The 21,982-nt window shown below is 39.6% G+C and overlaps 2 protein-coding genes across 4 annotated transcripts; one reads left to right on the forward strand and one right to left on the reverse strand.

Annotated features, from left to right (window-relative positions):
- The first annotated feature begins 637 nt into the window (after positions 1–637).
- srpk1a (SRSF protein kinase 1a) lies at positions 638–17,203 on the forward strand. Of its 3 annotated transcripts, none has more exons than XM_083919897.1 (16): positions 638–715; positions 2,284–2,338; positions 6,564–6,691; positions 6,965–7,073; positions 7,219–7,306; positions 7,630–7,717; positions 8,202–8,308; positions 9,562–9,727; positions 9,811–9,836; positions 9,955–10,177; positions 10,296–10,649; positions 10,824–10,924; positions 11,206–11,313; positions 11,452–11,521; positions 14,005–14,097; positions 15,856–17,203. In XM_083919897.1, exons 1-16 carry the CDS (start codon positions 703–705, stop codon positions 16,038–16,040), a joined length of 1,914 nt encoding a protein of 637 aa, XP_083776023.1. In that variant the 5' UTR covers positions 638–702; the 3' UTR covers positions 16,041–17,203. The 3 variants fall into 3 exon arrangements, with proteins under 3 accessions (XP_083776023.1, XP_083776022.1, XP_083776024.1); XM_083919896.1 differs by lacking the exon at positions 14,005–14,097 and adding an exon at positions 15,449–15,541; XM_083919898.1 differs by lacking the exons at positions 638–715; positions 2,284–2,338; positions 6,564–6,691; positions 14,005–14,097 and adding an exon at positions 15,449–15,541 and having other exon boundaries at positions 7,003–7,073; positions 7,167–7,306.
- A 705-nt stretch (positions 17,204–17,908) lies between these two features.
- Positions 17,909–21,530, reverse strand: lhfpl5b (LHFPL tetraspan subfamily member 5b; the record flags this gene model as incomplete). The annotated part of the gene is made up of 3 exons (XM_083920534.1): positions 17,909–17,940; positions 18,067–18,306; positions 21,122–21,530. 3 exons carry the CDS (start codon positions 21,528–21,530, stop codon positions 17,909–17,911), a joined length of 681 nt encoding a protein of 226 aa, XP_083776660.1.
- Positions 21,531–21,982: the final 452 nt, after the last annotated feature.

The raw sequence follows: 21,982 nt of genomic DNA on the forward strand, positions 1-21,982 counted from the left end.
TAAATAACCCTTCCATGTAAATTGCACTACAAAAAGACATTTTAAATGTAATATACTGTGTATAACCCTAACTGGTGTTGCAAACATATAATTAAAGTGACTAGATTGCTGTAATTGTATTGCTGTGTATGATATCAATGAAAAAATAAATGGATGGGCCTCATTCATCCAATATCCGATCCAGCTAATTAATGAATATTGGAGCCGATATCGGATCGGTGCATCTTTAATAACTATCTGGCAGCTTGTGTGTGATACAAATTAAACTTAGTCTCTGTAAATAATAAAATTTAGCACAGGCCACACACACTTATCTTTTGTTATTCTAGTTGTTCATTTTTGTTATGTGGGTATTGAGTACAAACACATTTCATCAGCAAGATCTTTTTTCAAAATTGTACTGTCCAACTATGAAGGTCAACATACTGTCTCCATTATCATGCAGTAGGGGAAAATGAAAGGTTGGCAATACCATCAATACTACCAGATACTTCTTTATAACAGGCTGTTCACTGCCTGTGTTGCCCTGCAGCTCGAGTGTAGTAAAAAAATCATAAAAAATGGTCTGGTGCTCAGGTGGAGGCAGGCATCACTGGGGAAGCTCCAGAGCTCCCCCCTTGAGCCGAAACAACGAGTGCGCATGCGTGGAACATTCGATCACTGGTGGTGTAGCTAGCGGCTAAAGCTACGTATCCAACCAACATGGAGAGAAAAGGTAAATCTTTTACACCGACACTCCGCACGCTGTATGAATAATGCTAGCCCGTGTGTCTGTGTGCTGACAGCGCAGTGTATGTTTCCTCCACGGGCACAAATGTGAAGTGTTAGCCTTGCTGCATACGTTACAGAGGGTGGTTTAATTGAACGCGTCTGTCACGCACTGTTGAGCTACGCTAGCTCTCTAGACATTAGCTTTAGCTTCAATGGGACATGTCAGGATTATGGAGCCGCGTTTAGCTATTGTAGCTCTGTCCGTTTTACATCCAAACACCTACACAAACAACCAGACGACATTGTGTCACCCGGCAAGCGAGCCATGAGAGTGAAACGACTTCATGTCTCACTATGGTTACAGTCGTTTAGAAGAACGGTTACCTAGGTGAATAGCTTAGTGATGTCATTTAACGTTCGACTGTTTCCAATATGAGACCGGTTGACTGGCACGCAGACAGATAAAGATAAAGGCAGATGCAAATATGACAAAACATCGTGCATACATTTTTTTATTTTATTTTTTTATGATATCAATATGAAGTTCAGTATTACCTTTCATTAACAAGTGCAATATTTATCTATTGCAGTACTATGGGCTATATTATGTTCATTATCAGGTGCAATATTTATCTATTTCAATACTATGGGCTATATTATTTTCATTAACAAGTGCAATATTTATCTATTTCAATACTATGGGCTATATTATGTTCATTATCATGTGCAATATTTTTCAATTTTAGTACCAAGGGCTTTATTATTTTCATTAACAAGTGCAATATCTATCTAATGCAGTACTATGGGCTGTATTATGTTCATTATCATGTGCAATATTTTTCAATTTCAGTACCATGGGCTATATTATTTTCATTAACAAGTGCAATATTTATCTATTTCAATACTATGGGCTGTAATATGTTCATTTACATGCACAACATATCTCTGTTACATCGTGGTATGTCTTTTGCACATTACTCCTTAGACACCATTTTTATATTTCACCTTTTTGATTCTCCTTTGTTATCTTATATCTTGCTTATCTTGCTGTCCTGGCTCCTAAATGGTTGAACGAGCTTCCCATAGACATTCGGACTGCAGAAAATCTACACATCTTCTGCCACATGCTAAAACGCATCTCTTTCGACTGTACCTAAGAAGATAAATAAAATAAACCACTTAACTGTAGCAGTCTACAGTTCGGCGTATTGGAAGCTACCATACTTATTTAATAACTTGCTCTTCTGGTTTGTGCCCTAATTGTTGAATGCATTTATTGGAAGTCGCTTTGGACAAAAGCGTCAGCTAAATTAAATGTAATGTAGTACTTATATTGTCTTATTGGTTATTGCTATCTTATATTATTATTGTTTTTGTAATTGTTACTGCAATTTTGGAGCAATCTGAATTTCCTTTGGGATTGATAAAGTTCTATCTCATTTTATCGTATCTTATCTTTATGAGCTATAGGGTGAGGTAGTTGCATCCTTGACCTCAGACAGTTTTAAGTAGACAACAAATGGCAAACAGACAATGGCAGGATAATGATTGGTCACTGTTTTTTTTTGACAGTTCTGGCACTGCAGGCGAGGAAGAAGAGGGGGAAAGCAAAGAAGACCAACAAAAAGTGAGTTTTTTTTGACCCCCCATTTAAAGCTCATGGTCTCTTCATTTTGAACATGACACCTTCAATCGTGCATTTTGTCAGTTCTGTCAGAGGTGGTCGTTTGTTGCAGTGCTCTCTTTATATATGGTCCAGGCGTTTGAATATGAAACTGACAAAAGGTCCTTGACTGCATGCTTGGACTTTTTTTTTTTAAGTCTATGCTTGATCCAGGGATAAAGAAGTCGGATTCATCTCAAAGTATCTCAAAAGAATCATGCAGATTGAGCATGAAGGGTTGGTTTCCATAGTTTCCCTTTACTATACGGGGTTCAAATAAGGACATTAGCATTAATCATTTGGACAGTTATTTTAATAACATTTAAGTTGTAAGTTATCCCTATAGAATGTACAGTATGCCGCGCCTGAAATAAACCACACAAAGGTTACGTCCTACTATAAAAATAGTGCATGAATGATTGCATTAAGATAATGCAACATTCAGGGCTCAAAATATAAGCGTCGATTTCCAATACTGATTGTCGGTGTGCCTAACAATTTACTAATCATACCATCAGTAGCGTTCTCCAGAGCGTTGCATAACAGCCTGTGCTATATTTAAAACCAGAGAATGAAAAAGAACATCAGCCCACGGAAGCATGGCGTTTCACTGAAAACAGCATTATTGCAAATACTCACCTCGTGACAGCTTTACAGTATCTTCATGGTTGAAAAATGCATTTCAGGCAGAAGAATCATATGATATGAAGAAGTTAAATATAACTCAACATGGGACCATTGCATGCCACAGTCATGCTTGCATGATCAGCACCATATGTAAATAAGAGTGATGAACCCTTGTAGTGGAGGTCATAGTGCACAGTAGGAGCTTTAGTTCTGAATGGTTGGTCAGGATGAGTATCAGTTTGATTTAAGGCTCTCAGGGAGAACGTACTTCAGAACAACTTGAATATTAGACGATTATTTGCCGTCTCACCCGAAACTGATGAGCACCAGCCAAAAAAATAGGAGCACACACACAAAATTAGATTTGCCATGTATTTTCTTTTCATGAAACTTTGATGCATTAGAGTTGTTTCTGGTTCCACATTTAGTTAATGGTAATCCCTTGGTTCCTCCCTGTTTTTATTTCTTAATAGGCAGCAAAGCACCGTGACTGACTGAGAATTGAAAGGATCAATTTATACCAATTCTGATTCCTACAAATGTGTTATTAATTAGAAAACATGCAATAATGCAAGTGTAACGAATGTGTTACAAATCAGAAAACATCATTAAAAAGTACATTTCAAATAATGCAGTAATTAATAGCAGCGGTTTGCTCTGTCATTGATGAACAAGCATGCCTTAAAACCCCTTGGCTTTAAATAACCGTGTCGGGCATGAATAAGTAGGTTGCAGATTATGTGGAAACAAGCAGCTCGTTTGTGAGACGCTCCAGACCAGTTTAGGAATTTATTTGAATGTGATCTCAGCTCTCTTGGCTCCTGTGGTGATGAGCAGCCTTATTTTAATCTGCTCTGTGGAGGAAGTAACATCAGGCTGTTTGGCTTTCAAGTTAATATTAGGAACTGAACTGTGGCAAACAAAGATTATAGGATGTTACACATTAACACACAAACACATCAAGCCAGTGTGAGCTCTATTACTATAGATAATGACTGAATATATTGGTCTGTGATTAGAGATGACATGAGCTGTAATGTCAGAGCCCTTTTCCTAAACACACAAAAAAGCTTTGTCCTGCTAGATTGAAACGCCATAGCTTCTATATTTTAATTTATAATTTAAAGCATTGTATGACAAAATGAATGACACCTAAAATAAGGTATTAATCTCATTAAAATGAGATACATTCCCCTTATAAATCAGGTATACCCCCTTAAGATGGGCATCATATATTCAAAATATACGCATACACTAGACCAGGCCATCCTGTCATTCGGTGATACTTGTGTTGAAAATCGTTAGCTGCAATTGTGATAAAAACAACAGGAACAACTACAGATTAAAGAAAAAACAAATGTAAATTAACATTCACAGACGAGCTGTCCCTTTCTTCATGTGCTAAAAGCCAAACATTAATTGTGTTTTAAGTAACACTTACCTGGCCATTAAAAAAAAAATTTCTAGATTCAATCTAAAAAACCTTGTTTTATATTCTTAATGGTCTTTTCTAAATTTTTCTGCAGTAATGACTAACCCAGCATAATGACACAATAATTGAACCTTTATCTACACAAAAGGCTTTTTTGTTCACAAATCAGGTTAAATCTGTTTTAGTGAGCGTTTTACTTCTCTTTTGCTAAGATAATCCATCTACTGCTGTGTAGCTGTGTATCAAGATGCGGAAGTTGGCCTTTGGCTGGTCTCAATAAAGAGACACTCTAAAATGTACAGTTTTAACACACAACACAATGCCACACGTGGCGTAATTTTTGAGGGAGCATGCCATTGGCAGAACATCCAACTGGCCTTACATCCACAGACCGTGTGTAACCATGCCAGCCCAGGACCTCCACACCCGGTTTCTTCACCTGGAAGATTGTCTGAGAACAGTCACCTGGACAGCTGATGCAGCAGTTGGTTTGCACAAACAATTAGAAATTGTATCAGGGAAGCTCATCTTTGTGCTCGTTGTCCTCGGCAGGGTCTTGACCTGATGGCAGTCGTTAATCGTGAATTCCATAGTTGAGAGCCTAATATCTCTTTATTCAAGATAAAACTGCACTTTTTAGAGTGGCCTTTTATTGTGACCATCCTGTTGCTTATTAAGCACCTTGATATGCCACATTTGTCAGGTGGAAGAAAATCTTGGCAAAGGAGAGGTGCTTTACTAACACAGAGGTTAACAAATTTGTGCACATTATTTAAAGGGGGAAAAAAATCATTTTGTGTATAAACAAAAAGTCTTAAATCTTTTATTTCAACTTGTGAAAAGTAGGTTGGAAAAAAGTGTTGCATTGATATTTTAGTTCAGTGTAGTAATTTCTTATAGAGTACCTACCAATGCTGATTACTAAAGTCCTTATTCAACAGTGTCTTATAGTTTCCTAAACAATACAGTACGCATTTTAAAGGTGCGGTCCACCTGAAAAATGTTGTTATAACTCAAGGTGTCTCTTGTTTGCTTACGGTCCATGTTGATGTGCAAGCTGCTGTGTATTTGTTTTTAAGCAGATCAAATAAAACCAATCTTGTAGATTAGCTCTGAATGTCAGTCGCTGTTTGTTTGAGCGGTTGTTGAAGTTCAAAGTCATTGAAATCATAAGTCATTATTAATGGTGTTTAACAGGAATTTAATGAAGTGTAGATGAATTCAATTGGATAGACCAGGACAGATAATGCCAAAGCATCAACAGTGTAAGGCAGTTAGACCAGAGCTCACAATACAATTCCCAAGTGGCATTATTCAAATTAACAACCTGTCAGACATTTAAAGGTCTGGTGTCTGGCCAGTTCAGCTGTCCTGTGAGAGTAATGCGAACATCTGCTCTATTGGGTTGTCTTGGAAACAGTTACCTGTAATGCATTAGGCAGGATTTAGGTGTGGTTATACATGATTTCCTATTGAACAAATGTTAAACGTATAACACTAGAATTACACGATGGTTAATTAGGCAGGAAAAAGTATTTCAGGGACTCTGTTCATAAGGTCTACAGGATTTGGACGGGTGCTTGATGTTGTTTTCAAGGTTTGAAAAGTGCTTGAATTTTGGATGAAGTACTTGAAAATGCTTTAAATAGTATCCACATTTCTTTCACAACAAATACACTCACTGGCCACTTTATGAGTTGTACCTGTCCAACTGCTCGTTAACGCAAATTTCTAATCAGGCAATCACATGGCAGTAACTCAATGCATTTAGGCATGTAGACATGGTCAAGACGACCTGCTGCAGTTCAAACCGAGCATCACAACGGGGAAGAAAGGTGATTTAAGTGACTTTGAACGTGGCATGGTTGTTGGTGGATTTCTTAACCTTCTGATATTACAAAACACAATTTTAGTTCTTTAGAGCATAATACAATCTTTTTTAACGTGATGTGAAATAATCATTTTCAATATTTATTTATTCTTAGAAATATATTATTCATCACAGCTGTAAGGTGCTGGAAACCTTGAAATGGACCTAGAAAGTGCTTGAAAAGTGCTTGAATTTGACACTGGAAAAGGTGTACAAACCCTAGGTCTATGATGGTTTATATGACTGTACTTGTCCATCAGGCAGCCGGTTAACCCCAGAGCTCGACAGCATCCCCAGCATGAAACCTCACCTCAGGAACCCGAGGAACCTGAGGAGATCCTCGGCTCTGATGATGAGGAGCAGGAAGACCCCAACGACTACTGCAAAGGCCAGTCCCGTCTTATGCAATATGTTAACCTGCACGCTATAACTCAGTTATTGTGAATGTCCAGCTTTAAACATTCAATTCAAGTGATAAACTTCCCCAGTAACTGAGTTATGCAAACGTATTGCCTTAATTTAACTTGGATAACCCAGTTAAGATATTTGTACACAGTATTTGACAGCTACAATAAAAATAGAGTTTTGCCTTTTTTTAGGTTGTTAGGTTTAGGTTGACTGTCTGAACTGTCTAGTCAATGTGCATTTTCTCCTCTTCTAGGTGGCTACCACCATGTGAAAGTTGGAGACCTTTACAATGGAAAATACCATGTAATACGGAAACTGGGCTGGGGACACTTCTCCACCGTGTGGCTCGCCTGGGACATCCAGTACGAGAAAAACTTTAACCATTCTAATCTTACTGAACTGTTTTGTTTTTGAGGCAGATTCCGTAGCAGATGACTCTGAGACTGTTGTGGTAGGGCTTGGTACGGTGCTTCCTGTTAGCGAACGTTGCTTGCTCTGTGGTTGCAGGGTGAAGAGGTTTGTTGCAATGAAGGTGGTGAAGAGTGCGGAGCACTACACGGAGACAGCAGTGGATGAGATCAAACTCCTCAGATCTGTGAGTAGATGAGATAATTGGACACAGGTTTTGAATGAGAATGTACACAAATGTGTACCAATGACATCATTGCAGTCACACTGATCACAGTTCATGATAACAACAGGATCTGTCTTATAGTGAAAACCATTACAGACTTTACATAATGTGTGACTTCACATACACGACTGTGTAACAAATTCAGCGTGTTTGGCATGTATGTTCAAGTGGTATTACATGAGTACAGATAAAAAGTCACGCATATGTCCATCATGTACTGGTCTAGTAAGTGCAGATCCTGATTGTTTTGATTGTGTTGTTCTGTATTTTTTGTTTGTTCCCAGGTCAGAAACTCAGACACCAATGATCCCAACCGGGAGATGGTGGTCCAGATGGTAGACGACTTCAAGATCTCTGGTATCAATGGAACCCGTATCCTTAAGAACCAGATGATGTTAATGCTCCCTGGTCTTTTTTATCTGTTTTTAATTGCTTTATACTGAAATTACTTAAACCTTTTAATTGTTGGAGAAATACTTTGACAGGGAGAGGGTCGTTCTTCCCCTGGTGTTAAATTTAGCTGTGAAAGCAGCCTGCAAGTAACAAAGTAAACAACAGGTGATGGTGCACTAAATGGTACTTTGTGTGTCCTAAACAGACGTCCACCTATCGCAGCACTTAAGCTGACTAAGATCCCCTGAATGCCACAGGGAGAGCTGTAGCTGTAATATGACTCTCCCTAACAACACTGTGGTGTTCTCACTCCTATGACCTGCTCTCTTTTTTCAGTATAAATAATGCTAATAATCCTCATGCAGTTAAAGGACCACAAGGCCTCAACATGTTTAGTAATTTTTCTTCCAGTTAGTTTTCGGTTTGTTTTTACTTGTATTATCTTAACTGCAGTGATCTCCAGATGTATGCATGGTGTTTGAGGTGTTGGGGCATCACTTATTAAAGTGGATAATAAAGTCCAATTATCAAGGGCTGCCCCTGCCATGTGTGAAGAGCATCATAAAACAGGTAACATTAAACACACAGTGTTGCACCTTTTGTATGCCGTTGACTCCTGATGAAGGTTTGAATAAAGCTTTCGCTCGTTTACAAGGGCCAGGTAGCCTCTGGGCTGTGACAGGTGGAAACCTGTCAGGGCGGAGCATTGTTTTTTCAGCCAAGGAGTCTTTGATGTAATTGAACAAGGGACTGATTCAGCTCTGTTGATACTTTATACATGCATTGCCACCAAGCATTGTTCTTTAATAATGCTTTGATAATTGAGTTTACATCTCAAGTCTTTAATTTCATTTTTCGTTTGCCCAGATTTGTTTTCCTATGAGGTGTATCAGCTTTTATTATGCGTCCGCGCTGGTGAGGCCAGTTGTTGTTTTTGGCTTGTACGTATGTCCCTTCATCCTTATGTCCGTTCTATTCTTGTGAACATGATATCTCAGAAATTTCTTCAAATTTGGCACAAATGTCCACTTGGACTCGAAGATGAACTGATTTCGGATGTCATAGGTCCTCACAAAACAAGAATTCCTACACTAATTTTGACCATACTTCACAGAAATATCTAATAAGATAAAATGATAAAGTAAGGACATTTTATATCCAAAAGGTGAAAGGTCAACTTCACTTTGACATCATAATGTTTCTGGCCATTATTGAACGCCATAACTTAGAAACAGAAATCGTGGGGATTTTATAGATGTTCTGTGCTGCCGGGTTGAAGATGAAAATGATGCATCCACATTTCACCAAAAAATACACTTAATACCTTTTTTATTAATTCCTTCAAAGTCTTCACTACATATGTTATGTAAGTTTTGAGCTTGACTAGTTGGTGGAGGCATACAAATGCAAGGCAGTAATTTTAGTACCATATAGTCTAACTGTGGGAAACCAAAAGACACATAAGCCTCTTTCACATATGCACTGCAAACCGGGAACTACCTTTGTGAGAATACATCAAATTGTATTTACCCTGCCAGCTCCCTTAATACAGAGACCGGGTATTCTCCCAGTGGGCTCATGTGTGAATACAGCTGCGTATTCTCCACTGTATTCACCCATGGAGCGAGGGGCGTGTTGATGATATTTATATCATACGTCAGCCAACAGTGGAGAAAAACCCACCTCTGATGGTGAAGAAGTCTAACTGGAGAACTTCTGGTAGTAAGGACCGATGCCAAGATCATCAGATAAGTTCAAAGAACGGTATGAGACTTGTTTGTGACAAAATTAAGAACCACCCCATCCATTCATTCATTTCCCAGGTACTCCAAGGCCTGGACTACCTGCACACCAAGTGTCAGATCATCCACACAGACATTAAGCCAGAGAATATCCTGATGAGTGTTGATGAGCCTTATGTCCGGAAGCTCGCAGCCGAAGCCACAGAGTGGCAGAGGGCTGGGGCGCCTCCTCCCTCCGGTTCAGCAAGTATGAGACAAACACTTGTTCTGCATACATACATGAGCTCAGTTTGATAACAGTTTGTACTCATCTGGTTAATCTCTTTTCAGTAAGCACAGCGCCTGCTCCAAAACAGGTACAACCCTTTTTACATCAGCCATCCACTTTTTCGGTATAACACACATTTAAAGCAATCACAAAAATATGCAACTATCAATGAGAGCTATTTTGTTTCTTATGTTTGTCCCTGACAGACAGTAAAAATGTCCAAAAACAAGAAGAAGAAGTTAAAAAAGAAGCAGAAGCGTCAGGCGGAGCTGCTGGAAAAGTGCATCCTGGACTTGGAGGAGATGGAAAAGACAGAAACACGAGAGGATGAAGAGGATGAAGATGAGGACCCGCAGTCTCCAATGGGTCGGGCCTGCGCTCCTCTCAGACAGGTGTCTGTTCTGGAGCTAGGTAATGAGGAAACAGAGGGTAAGAAGCCAAAATCACAGATTGATTAAAGTTATGTCATGGTTGTGAGACAGTTATAGAATCCTTGGTATAAGTAATTTGAAAAAAAATGTCACCTGTGTTTTCTGGATACTTTTAGAGAGCAGTGTGAATGCAGATTTCGTGAGGGCTGGACCAGAAGGGCTGTTTGAGGTTAACTGTAATGGCCATGTGGAGGCGGACCAGAGTCAGTCTCAGTGGAGGGATGAAGACCAACACAATGGCAACGCAGAGCCCACAGAGAAATGTGCCAGTCAGGAGGAGCAACACGAGGAGTCCCCTGTTCACTTCATCTGCAACGGCGTGGACTCTGCAGATCTGAAGGAGCTGGAGACTGAGACTGAAGGCAGGGGTGCTCATAGAAGTGGAGTAACTGGGAGGCGGCTTCCTGCTGGGCTGGAGGAGGGAGAGCTGGAGCTGGAGGAGGGCATGGACGGGCCCGACAGCCTGAACGGTCAGTCAAAAATCAGTACATCCACTAACCGCAAAGAGGTTTTTTGGCAGCTGTTGACTCTGGCTAGGCCAATTTGGAGGCTCAGTGATGTGAACTTTTGAAGTATTGATCGTTAGGCTCTTCTGTTATTAGATGTTTAGTCCATTCTTTGTCTCTCTCTTTGCTCTTATATAGGCAAGCTAACAGCAGGATCCCTGCTAGTTAACCCCCTTGAGCCACTCAATTCAGACAAGATCAAGGTCAAGATTGCAGACTTGGGAAATGCCTGCTGGGTGGTGAGTAGCCTGCTAATGACCTGAGGGATTTCCCGATTAGGGATGAAGCCTTCAGCCAGGGACACATGCAGTCTCATCTAGTTACCAAAATAGAAATACTTTAATCTTCCAGCCCTTTGATTAATTTATTGTTTTGGTGTTGTGTAATTGAATAGTAGATGAAGTTATATATACAGCTGTGCTAGTCATCCAGTCCTAGAATCTTGTCACTCTCACATATTTTGGAATCTTTTTTATTTATGAGGTTTTTTTCTCCTCCTCTGCCCCTCTCTCTCTCTAAGCACAAGCACTTTACAGAAGACATCCAGACACGGCAGTACAGGTCCTTAGAAGTGCTCATTGGTGCTGGGTACAGCACACCGGCCGATGTGTGGAGCACGGCCTGTATGGTGAGAGATTGTACCAAAAATCAACTATAGCTCTAAGAAAAAAGGCATAGTCAAGTACCTTGAAGTGTTGAGGGAGTAAATATATCTATTCACACAGTGTCTTTTCCTGCATTTATTATGATTGTGTTGTCTTCTCAGGCCTTTGAGCTCGCCACAGGGGACTACTTGTTTGAACCTCATTCTGGGGAAGATTATTCCAGGGATGAAGGTATTGCTAGGACTTCCTCTTCCTCTTGTTTTCCAGTTAGAACTGCACTGCATTATCCAGAATTATATATCTAGTAATATTTTTTAATTGCATCTTTCACTGGTAAGAGACATTTAGTATTGGTAGTAACTTTTAACAGAACAAGAAATCCTCCATGATGGTTTTCTTGTGAAATTGCCTCCCACGGCGTTTTATTGCCATTATGAATTATTGAAAATATCCATCACATCTGAGTCCCACAGTAAGCATGACAAGTTACGACTTTCACTCTAAATGATTGTGCAGTTAGAAGAATAAGTTCCAGTGCACTTTATTTATTCTTCCCCAGTGTTAACACTTAAATGAGGTACTCCATTACAGAGATTTATACAAATGATCTCAGATCTAGAAGAAATGTAGATGTGAATCATGTGATGATGAGTGCCACCATTCCTGTGTTTATTTCCTCTCTTTAACACCTCAAACCACACTTCCTGCACTGGAGAAGGGGCCATCTCATTCCTTCATCTTTTCTTCATCTCCTCACTCTCCACGTGTCGTTGTTCTCATTATGCTTTCTTTATGTTAATGTTGGCTTGTTGCTTGGCTTGAGGGCTCTGTACTGACTTGATTGTGCTTAGGCATGTCAGGTATGTGCTAAGATACAACCTTTAGTTTTTGGCACATGCCCCGCAGCTGTGAGTCCTCTTTTTCACCTACAGTGCATGAACTCATGGGGCTATTGCTTAATATTCTTTCACAGCTTGCTTTGTTGTGGGAGTTATATATATATATATATATATATATATAGTGTGTGTGTGTATGTATATATATATATATTTTTTTTTTTGTTTTGTTTTGTTACAAAGCTATCTATTATCCATAGGGGTGTCACAATTCTCCAAATCCTAGACTATTGATTCATGCTGAATCTCATAAATATCAACAATTCATTTGTTTTATGCCCTAACAACTGTCATTTATATTTTCAGGTTTTTCTTTCAAACGAATACGTGGTATCACGTGTAACCACCATATTTGTTTGGTTATGTATCAGATTAAGGTCGTATGGTCAAATTTGAATGATATGTTTATAATATAATACCAATAACTTTAGCACAAATACTACAACAGGAGCCACTAGATGGCAGAAGGACACTTAGACAACAGCTTGAGTTTCCTCTCCTTGCATAAGCCACCAGATCCTGGTGAGGATGAAAGACTCTCCTGTGTCATGTCAGTCCTCGACATGGGAGTTAAAGACTTGTGACTTGACTTAAGACATGATGACTCGATGGACTTGTCAGTATTCATTTTCATGTTTTCAGTTTAAATATTATCTGTTAAACAGTTCAACACAGTCAATGTGGACATTAGTGTCTGTGTAGCGTTACAGTCTAAACTCCGTAGCTGGCTAACGTTAGCCCGATAACGATTGATATCACTAATCAACCCATTAGATATTTTTTTGATTGAGAAATAAAGAAATACATGAGCTTTTATAAAGTTCTTTCTTTGATTACATTTAAAATGTATCAAATCAATGAAAATAAAAATTTAGTACATTGTCAAATGAAAAAGAAAAACCCTAACATGAATCCCACTATCCCTCCCAACAACCTGTGTCAGACGTAGTCACAGTAAACAACTAGGTGTCATACTTTTTGAAAAGTTTAGATAACTTGGCCAATAATAATATTAGACAGGCGCTAATTCCTTATCCTCTCTCTTTATAAACATTGGATACTGCAGTTAAGTGACATGACTTGTTCAAGAAAAAAATGACTTGAGTCAAATGTCTGGTTGATGGTATCAACATGTAGCATAGCCCAGAAACTGTAGTTCTTCTGTCAACAACGTGTTTGTTGTTTACATAACTAATGGGTAAGGCGAGATGTTTCCACACGGGTGGCTTCAGGGAAGCAGGAGGATTTTCAGTTCTGTTTCTCAGTCATCTCTGACTCCGGACGTGGCCGTGATGTCTCTAAAATTGCAGCTGCAGTTTACCGTTAAGCTACACTCTGTCGTTTTTGAAGTGTTGTCTGTTTTTTCTTCGGACGTGCACAAGTAGGCAGCGGTGGAGTGAAAAATAAATACTTTGAGAATCCCCTCATTCCTGCTTTTGATTTCGGAGATCAAAATCGATTTTTGCTTTAGAAAGGTTATCGTGACACCCCTAATCACGTGTATAGTGTGCATGTCTCGGGTGGTTGTGCTTTAAGCCTTATTTTCCATCTGATTCAATATTCATGGTTTGTTTTTCTATATGAAAGGGAATGGCCTACATGTGTTCAAATGTTTGTAGCTTTTGATGTGAAAAAAACAATATAGTCTATCCATACATGTGCTTCTTGTCATATGAGGCTGTCACCATCCATTGTTCCCTAATACATTGTTCCACGTGACTGTTTGCCATCTCTCTTCTCTCCCATTTTCAAACCCCCCCTCCAAACTGTTACCCTCTGACTCTCTCTCTGTCCTCTCGTGATGTGCCTCATTTCCAGACCATCTCGCTCTCATGATTGAGTTGCTTGGTAAAATCCCTCGTCACTATGCTCTGAGTGGGAAATACTCACAGGAATACTTCACCAAGAGAGGTAACCTACCCCTCTGTCTGTGGCTCGCTCTGGGAACGGTGGATGGGAGGCGAAGAGGAAAGGTTCTTGTCAGCACATTCAGATCTACTAAATGTGTTGTTGTGTGCAGGCCAGCAGGCAAAATAATGACTACAGACTAATACATTTATGCTACTTTGAACAGTGCCATCAGACATTTATTTAACTGTCTGGAGTTATGCCACATATTGCCTGGCAGAGGTTCACTCAGTACCTCCTTAGATGTAGCCAGATGACTTGGCTGGATACTTGATACTTTCTTGTGATCCCTGTAGGGGACTTTTTCCTTCATGAGGACATCAAATGCGTTAAGTTTCAGAATATAAAATGTTCAAATATTAAGTGCAAGTGTGTAGAACACTGTGATAATTATGGAAGAGTGTCTCATCGCTGAAAGATCACTGGCCTGAAATAGTTTGAGAACCTTTGTGCGCCAAATGTAACCTCTGTCAGGGCAAATGCCTGTTTGAGGGCTTGAACCTGAATCCTGGTCTCTATGCTTGGAAAACCTCCCTGCTGCTTCCCTCTCTGCTAAACAGCCTGGCCCTGTTTTAGAAAAGCACACAATTAAATAACAAAAGAGATTATAGATCAATTGCCAAGCACTGGGAGGAAAAACATTGCATTTGTCAGAAAATAAGCTTTCTAAGTTTTTATGATTGTTTAAAAATGCATTTTACATGAAAGATCGGCAGTTATTGTGTTAAGTAGTTGGGTTAATTGTACAGTTTATTAGTTGTTTTGTACTGTTATTGTTACACATTAAATATAATATGAAATATCCATAAAATATGTCACTCAGGAGACGGCAGATTACTCGGATAGAAAAGGGGTCCCCTCAGTGAAAAGGTTGGGAACCTCTGATTTAGTGCACTGCTTTATTGTATTTGTTGATAGTGTTGGAGAATTTCAAGGCCTCCCTAAAAGCACTACCATAACTTATAAGCAACTGAAAGTGTGAAGGTGCTTTGAGATAAAAGTACAGGCGTATCAGGAATGTTGTTAGCATTCGTTCCAGTGTCTGACTGCAGTAGCAAAACCAAAATGATTTATTCTGACACACGGAGCTGGAAGAAGTTTATAAGCTCACAGCTCTTGTAATATCTTGTGGCCATGTTTGATAACCTAATTTCTAGCTGTAGGTCTGTGCACCCCAACGGCCGCAACCATCTGGCCAGTATGTGTGTGTGCTGTCAGCCTGACCTCTCTCTTCCTCAGCCCCTCCACCCACACACCCAGAGTGGGCCTATGACTGGGACACTGTCTGACGAATCTGTTGTTTGTTTGTCTCGTCTGTCTTGTCTTCTCCTTCTTGCGATTGTTTGCCGTGTAGACCACATAGCGCTGATCATTGAGCTGCTGGGGAGTGTCCCACGCAAACTCATAATGACTGGCAAATATTCCAAGGATTTTTTCACCAAGAAAGGTAAAACAAAAAAGCCTCAGTGTCAAAATAAGAGACAGTTTTTCTGCCTGTCGTTGAAATCACGCCCTAGAGCCATTTATAGTATTAGATTACATTTTTAAATGTTTTCTCACTTAAACTTTTTTTTTTTTTTTTAAACATTTCTAACATTGGATATTACTATAACAATACATTTTGGAAATGCATTGAGTGAATAAAGTAAAATGTTCTGTCATATTTAGATATTCGAATATGTTATATATGTAATTTATACCTAAGAAATAGTTGCGCTGTACTCCTGCATGGCTCCCTGATGCAGCGCTGTCTGTCTGCAGGTGATTTGAAACACATCACCAAGCTGAAGCCGTGGGGGCTGCTGGAGGTGCTGATAGACAAGTACGAGTGGCCCCGCGAAGAAGCCGAGTGCTTCACTGACTTCCTGCTTCCCATGCTGGATCTGATCCCAGAGAAGAGAGCCACCGCCGCGGAGTGCTTGCGTCACCCCTGGCTCACTCTCTAGTGGAGACCTCCAGCCATTGCACTTCCCTCCCACTCCCTCCCTCCCCACTCTCACCAGAGACTGCAACAGATCACTTTCCAGTTTGGGCATATCGGATGAATATTTATTTCTCTTTTGTTTCGTTGTTTTGGATTTCTTATGTTCTTGTTATTGAACTAATGCTTCTGTGTATGTTTGTATTCGTTGGTTCTTCTCTCTCGGTGTGATGACGTCAGGACTCCAGTGGATTAGATTACTTTTTGGTCAAGTTGGCTCCAACCTGCTGCGCTCCTTTCACCCACACAACTAAGCAAACCTGTTATTGTACTGCTAGTGACTCATCCTTGTTTGTTACACTCCTGCACTAAAACCCAAACAAATCAAGGATATGTAGCTTTTCTGGTCATTTTGTCCCCTTTAAAAGGATTTGCTATCTTCTTTTCTCGTGCATTTTCATTAGTGCTGTGTTGTTTTTTTATGGATTATTTTGTCTTATATTACACATGTAAGGTATACATTTTGTATTTGTAAAGTAGGGTTAGAAAGTTGCACACTGGGCGGACATTTACACTGACTGTGTTAACGTTCACAGCAGACAGTTTCTTTCCAAGACATCCACTGTCTGCTATTGTAGGTCATATTATTTAGCCATAACAAATCTGTTGTCATCTGGTACTTAGTGTGGTTAGTTAATTATAATAAATGAGATCTTTCATTCCCATGGGAGGCTGGTATTCTCATTCAACTATTACAATTCAGGAATATAGTGTTTAAAGGTTTCAGAAAGACGACATGTTGAGAAGCCCAATTTAAAGGAAAAAAAAGTGAAAATAAACTGTATATATCTGTACCAAAGAGTTTGCCTTTATGTATATTACAGTTATGTACAGTTTTTAACAAATCTTATATCTTAGCTAAAATTATTTAGCTGGGTAGCTGTGTTTTAATAAAGCGTATGGGAGCTGTGTTTGAGCTCAGTTGTATGTATGGCCAACTGTTCAATAATGTCAGTTTTTTACCATAGAAATGGTGAGATCTGATGCTATGTAATGGTGTCCCAAACTGATCATATCAAAGTAACCTATGTGTCTATTGAGCCTAGGTAACACAAGCTTTACATCAGTGTCAGATTCAAGAACATAGACTTTGTGTAGGCTGTCGATTTACAAAGCTGTACAACACACCATACAATAAAAACAAATGTTCATACAATATAAAGTGACTGCGTTTGTTTATTAGGCCTTTCACATCAAGTACAGATTTAAAACTGCAGTTCTTACCAGGTTTCTGAAGCGGTAAAGGACCGCTACATTTCAATTAACCCAAAGTCACTGCAGCTAGTCAGGTGAAGAGTCTGACTTTATTTCAGGATGCCTGTTCTTTGTGAGTCTGCATCACACTGGTCCTGAGGGTCCATGTTCATCAGGGGTTTTCTGTAAAAGAGGGAAAATGCCCTTATGAATACCTTTATTTTATGGATTCAAGACGCTGGGTGTGTTTGGTTGCGACTCACATGACTTACCAAGTCATTTGCTAATATTGAGAAAGTTGTACTAATCATAAATGATAAAATGGCTTGTTTAAAGCACCATATTATGACCCGAAATGGTTTACCTTATTGTTGTAGTGTTGTAATATGCTGGAAATGTGTATGAAATATGATGCAGTACTTTTGAAACTCCCGAATCATCTTTGTTTGCATTTCATAATGTTTTTATGTTTTTAAAAGTGTACACCAGATTCTCTCCAGAAGCGCAAGTGGCAAAGTAAAAAGTGAAAAGAGTAAACATCAGATCAGGTGGAAGGAAAAGCACAGGTGATGGCTGAATTCCATGTAGCTGCTTCAGTTTCAGGGTCCCGGTTGTGGATGCTGCCTCACTGTCACTCTGTCACGGCTTGCTAGACACCTGTGCTTTTCCTTCTATGACGAGACAAAATCATTCAAAAAAACAAAAACAACCTTCAACCCACATTCTAACTCCCCAAAGATGGTTACCCCCTTGCTTTGGTCCGCACCCACAACCTCCACCCGTTTGTCATCAATTACCTGCTCCTCCCTCCACCTCAAAGTCATCCGGCAGCAGTTTGTCCTGCCGGTTGCCGAGGGTGAAGGAGAGAAGTGCTAGGAGGGCGGCGTCCAGGATGCTGATGATGGCCAGGATGTAGGCCCAGCGCACCGTGCAGTTCCCCAGGCTGTACTTATCCGTCTTCTGTCCACACATCCTCTTCACCTCCGGAGAGTCCCAGCCGTCTGGGTAGATCATGCAGCCCATCACCATCAACACAGCTGCGGGGGAAGACAGACACTGAAATTGTAGCAATAATTACCCCATGTGAGCGCTTACATTGCTTAATAATTATTAAACAGGTTTGCCTTATCCTGCTCTTCGCCCCCTGTGCAGGATAAGGTGGAAGTACCCTCATAAAGTGCCAAAGGTTTCATTTATTCATGTTGCAGCAGCATAGGATGCTCAGTGGGGCTGTTTGCATGATGAACTGTTAGAAAAGTTCTTAAAGGTAAATGCTCTTTAACCATCTTTTGAGTCTTTACCATAGTTACTGTACACGTTAAGATAAAAATCTGAATTTGCAGATATGCATTTCAGGGAATCGCAAGGTTAAATACAGTACTCTAGCACTACTTCCGTAAACCTTTTGGAGTTACTTTCCATTTAATGTTACTTTCAGTGGGTGAATGTAACCAAGTACGTTTACTCAAGTACTGTTCAAATTCAAGGTACTTGAGTCTTTTCATTTTACGGCACTTTCTACGTCGACGACTCCACCACATTTCAGAGAGAAATATCGTACTTTTGAATCTACTAAATTCATCTTACAGTTTTAGTTAGTGTTAGATAATTTACAAATTTAGAATTTTACACACAAAACATGAAAGGTTTATAAAATATTGTTTGTATTGAGTTAATCTACCAAACAATACATATGCCGACATGTACAGCTGCCATGATTACCTGATTACTCAGTTAGTCGACTGACAGAACTACTTTGATCATTTCAGTAATTTTCATGTAAATAATGTAATGTAATGTAATGTTTCCAGCTTCTCAAACGTGAGGATTTTTCTGCACTTATATATACAAGTATTTAGTATAAGCATACTTATGCAGCCCTACATTTCAGATGACACTTGAAAGATATAATTTTACATCAAAACATTTAGGCCTATGACTCCTTATGAAACAATATTATCTGTCATATTTCTATGAGATGTTAGCAGTTAAATCAAAGAGATACATTTTTTCAAGAGAACTTGAAAAAACAACAACACGCAAATTCATGCAACAGTACTTTTTTTCTCATGACCTCAGGATACTACATATGGCCTGGTTTGTTTCAGGTGTGAGTTTAGATCAGTTAACAACACAGCAACACCTGATCGTGTTACAAGTAACCGATCCCCCATCAGAGGTGTCAGAGTCTGGGCGGAAACTGGATCCCTTATCGCCTCCCACACTGAAGAACAACACATCCAGTACAAACACACACCTCGCATGAAACCGGAGAGGTGAGAAGATGAGAAGATGAGTTTATCACTAGTTCATAAGTGTCTCACGACCTACTGCTTCTTTTTTTGATATTCAGGAGCTGAGCTCAAAGATCTAAGAGGTTTTGTTGAGTGTACCTCTATGACAAAGTGAGAAAATGTGGTCTTTATTTTGATGATTAGATGCTGTAACTAAAGCATATGAGGTTTCAAAAAGTAGAAAAAGTGGTGGAGTCTCTTGCCTTTTAGAGTTTCTCCACAGACTGTGACCTTTGATCTTAACCTTAACTCTGAATATGAAAAGCAACACACTCCTTTGTGTTTCATCTTAAACCACGAAACATTGTGGTGACGTATGGCTGTGCAGCTATCGCCACATAGTTTTTAGCACAAGGCCTCAACATCAATAATCTGATGATATTTTAGGAATTACTGCTCATGTAATCCCAGTTGATATCCTTATTTGGCTACTATTTTACTTTCTTTTTGTACTTTTTTTTTTTTTTACTTAAGTAGCGGTAGTAATGCCTAAATGTAAAAATACTCAATACTACGTGTAAAAGTACACACAGTAATCGAGGGGTGAGAACCAGAGGGGCATAAGTGACAGTTGGTCTCTTGCACGGCTACATGACAGGGTGAATGCAAATGTTCATGTGAACCTCCTTCAGCAACATCCAATACCTTCACCGCAATTATCTCCCAATCAGCTGCAAATTTTCATGAAGACAATGCCTCCTGTCACACTGCACAATGGGTGAAGCAGTTCCTTGAAGTTGAGAATATTGAAACAATGAAGTGGCTAACCCAGAGTCCAGATCTAAACCCCATAGAGAATCTCTGGAAAATCCATGGCAACAAAGTAATGTCTAATAAACCCAGTACAGTTACTGAACTGTGGAAGAGACTGAAGAAGAATGGACCAAGAAGAAACCGTGCACTGTGAGAGACTAGTGATGTCCTATGGGCGCAGATGTGCTGAAGTCATTCAAAGCAAGGGCCTCTACACTTTCTATTAATTTTTTTGAATCCTATAGCTCTAAGAAAACATTTTTAAAATATTTTCTTCTGACACAATGGTTATTGTTCTTTAATTTTTCCACTGTGTTTGCAAAAAATAAAGGTTTTTGTTAAAGTGCCTTGTTTATTGGTGTAGCCACAGCGGATATTCGACCAAATTCTGACCAATACAACAAAAATGTATTTCAGAATAACTCAAGTATTTATAATTTGATCATTTGATAAATTTGATCTCCAGTGTGATATATAACTTATTTTCAACCACAATGCCCCTTAATATGACCAAAATGTAAAAGTAATCATTCAGAATGTACCATGTGATGATCCTGTATCAACATAACTATGAATCCTACTGAAGTTGAAGCTAGTTTTGATTTATTTACATGTTGTTGAGTATTTTAATGAATAACTATACATCACATCTGATACATTGATCATATACAGTATATATGTTTAATATGAAATTTTAATCTGAACAGTAACTATAGCTGTCAAACCAATGTAGTGGAGTTAAAAGTACAATATTACCCTCATAAATGTAGTTTATGAGCAGCATAAAGCACACACTCTTCCCCACCTGAGGCCAGCTGCATCCACGCACAGATCTTGTAGACGTTCCCGGCGTTGCAGAAGAAGAACAAGCTGAAGCACACCATCGTCCCCACAATCAGCAGCATGGAGGTGCCCACGAAGAACATGGCGGTCCTGAAGGCCGGTGAGGGGATGGAGCTGAAGTCCAGCACGCTGCCCTTACAGATGAGCTCCGAAGTGAGCGCGTTGCCGATGCAGTAGTGGAAGAGGCCGAAGTACCCGGCCTGCGGGGTGTTGACGCTGTCCCCGATCCAGAAGGGCTGGATGAAGACCACCACGGTGATGATGACGAAGCAGATGGTGAACACGGCCCACATGACGCCGATGGCTCGAGAGTTTCTCACATAGTTGGTGTGGTAGATTTTTGCAGCCTCCTGGGCTGGAAGCAGATCCATGTCAGCGAACTTCTCTTCAATAAAATATTCTCTGTCCTCAGTTCATCGAAACATTTTCCTATAGTTGATTATACGCAGTCCACGTGAGTCCACTGAGTCTTTGAACTCACCACAACACACACAAACACTCACACACACCTGTCGCTGCTGTGGCTGCTCTGCATTAAAAGACTTGATTCAGTATTCAGCACCCTGGACAGCACCCTCACCTCTCTAATGAATGACGTGACTCTGACGTCAGAGATGGAGTAACTTAATACTTGTTTAATCTATCTATCTATCTATCTATCTATCTATCTATCTATCTATCTATCTATCTATCTATCTATCTATCTATCTATCTATCTATCTATCCATCTATCTATCCATCTATCTATCTATCTATCTATCTATCTATCTATCTATCTATCTATCTATCTATCTATCTATCTATCTATCTATCTATCTATCTA

This window comes from Echiichthys vipera, assembly GCF_963691815.1.
Source record: "Echiichthys vipera genome assembly, chromosome: 9".
NCBI classification, from domain to species: domain Eukaryota; kingdom Metazoa; phylum Chordata; class Actinopteri; order Perciformes; family Trachinidae; genus Echiichthys; species Echiichthys vipera.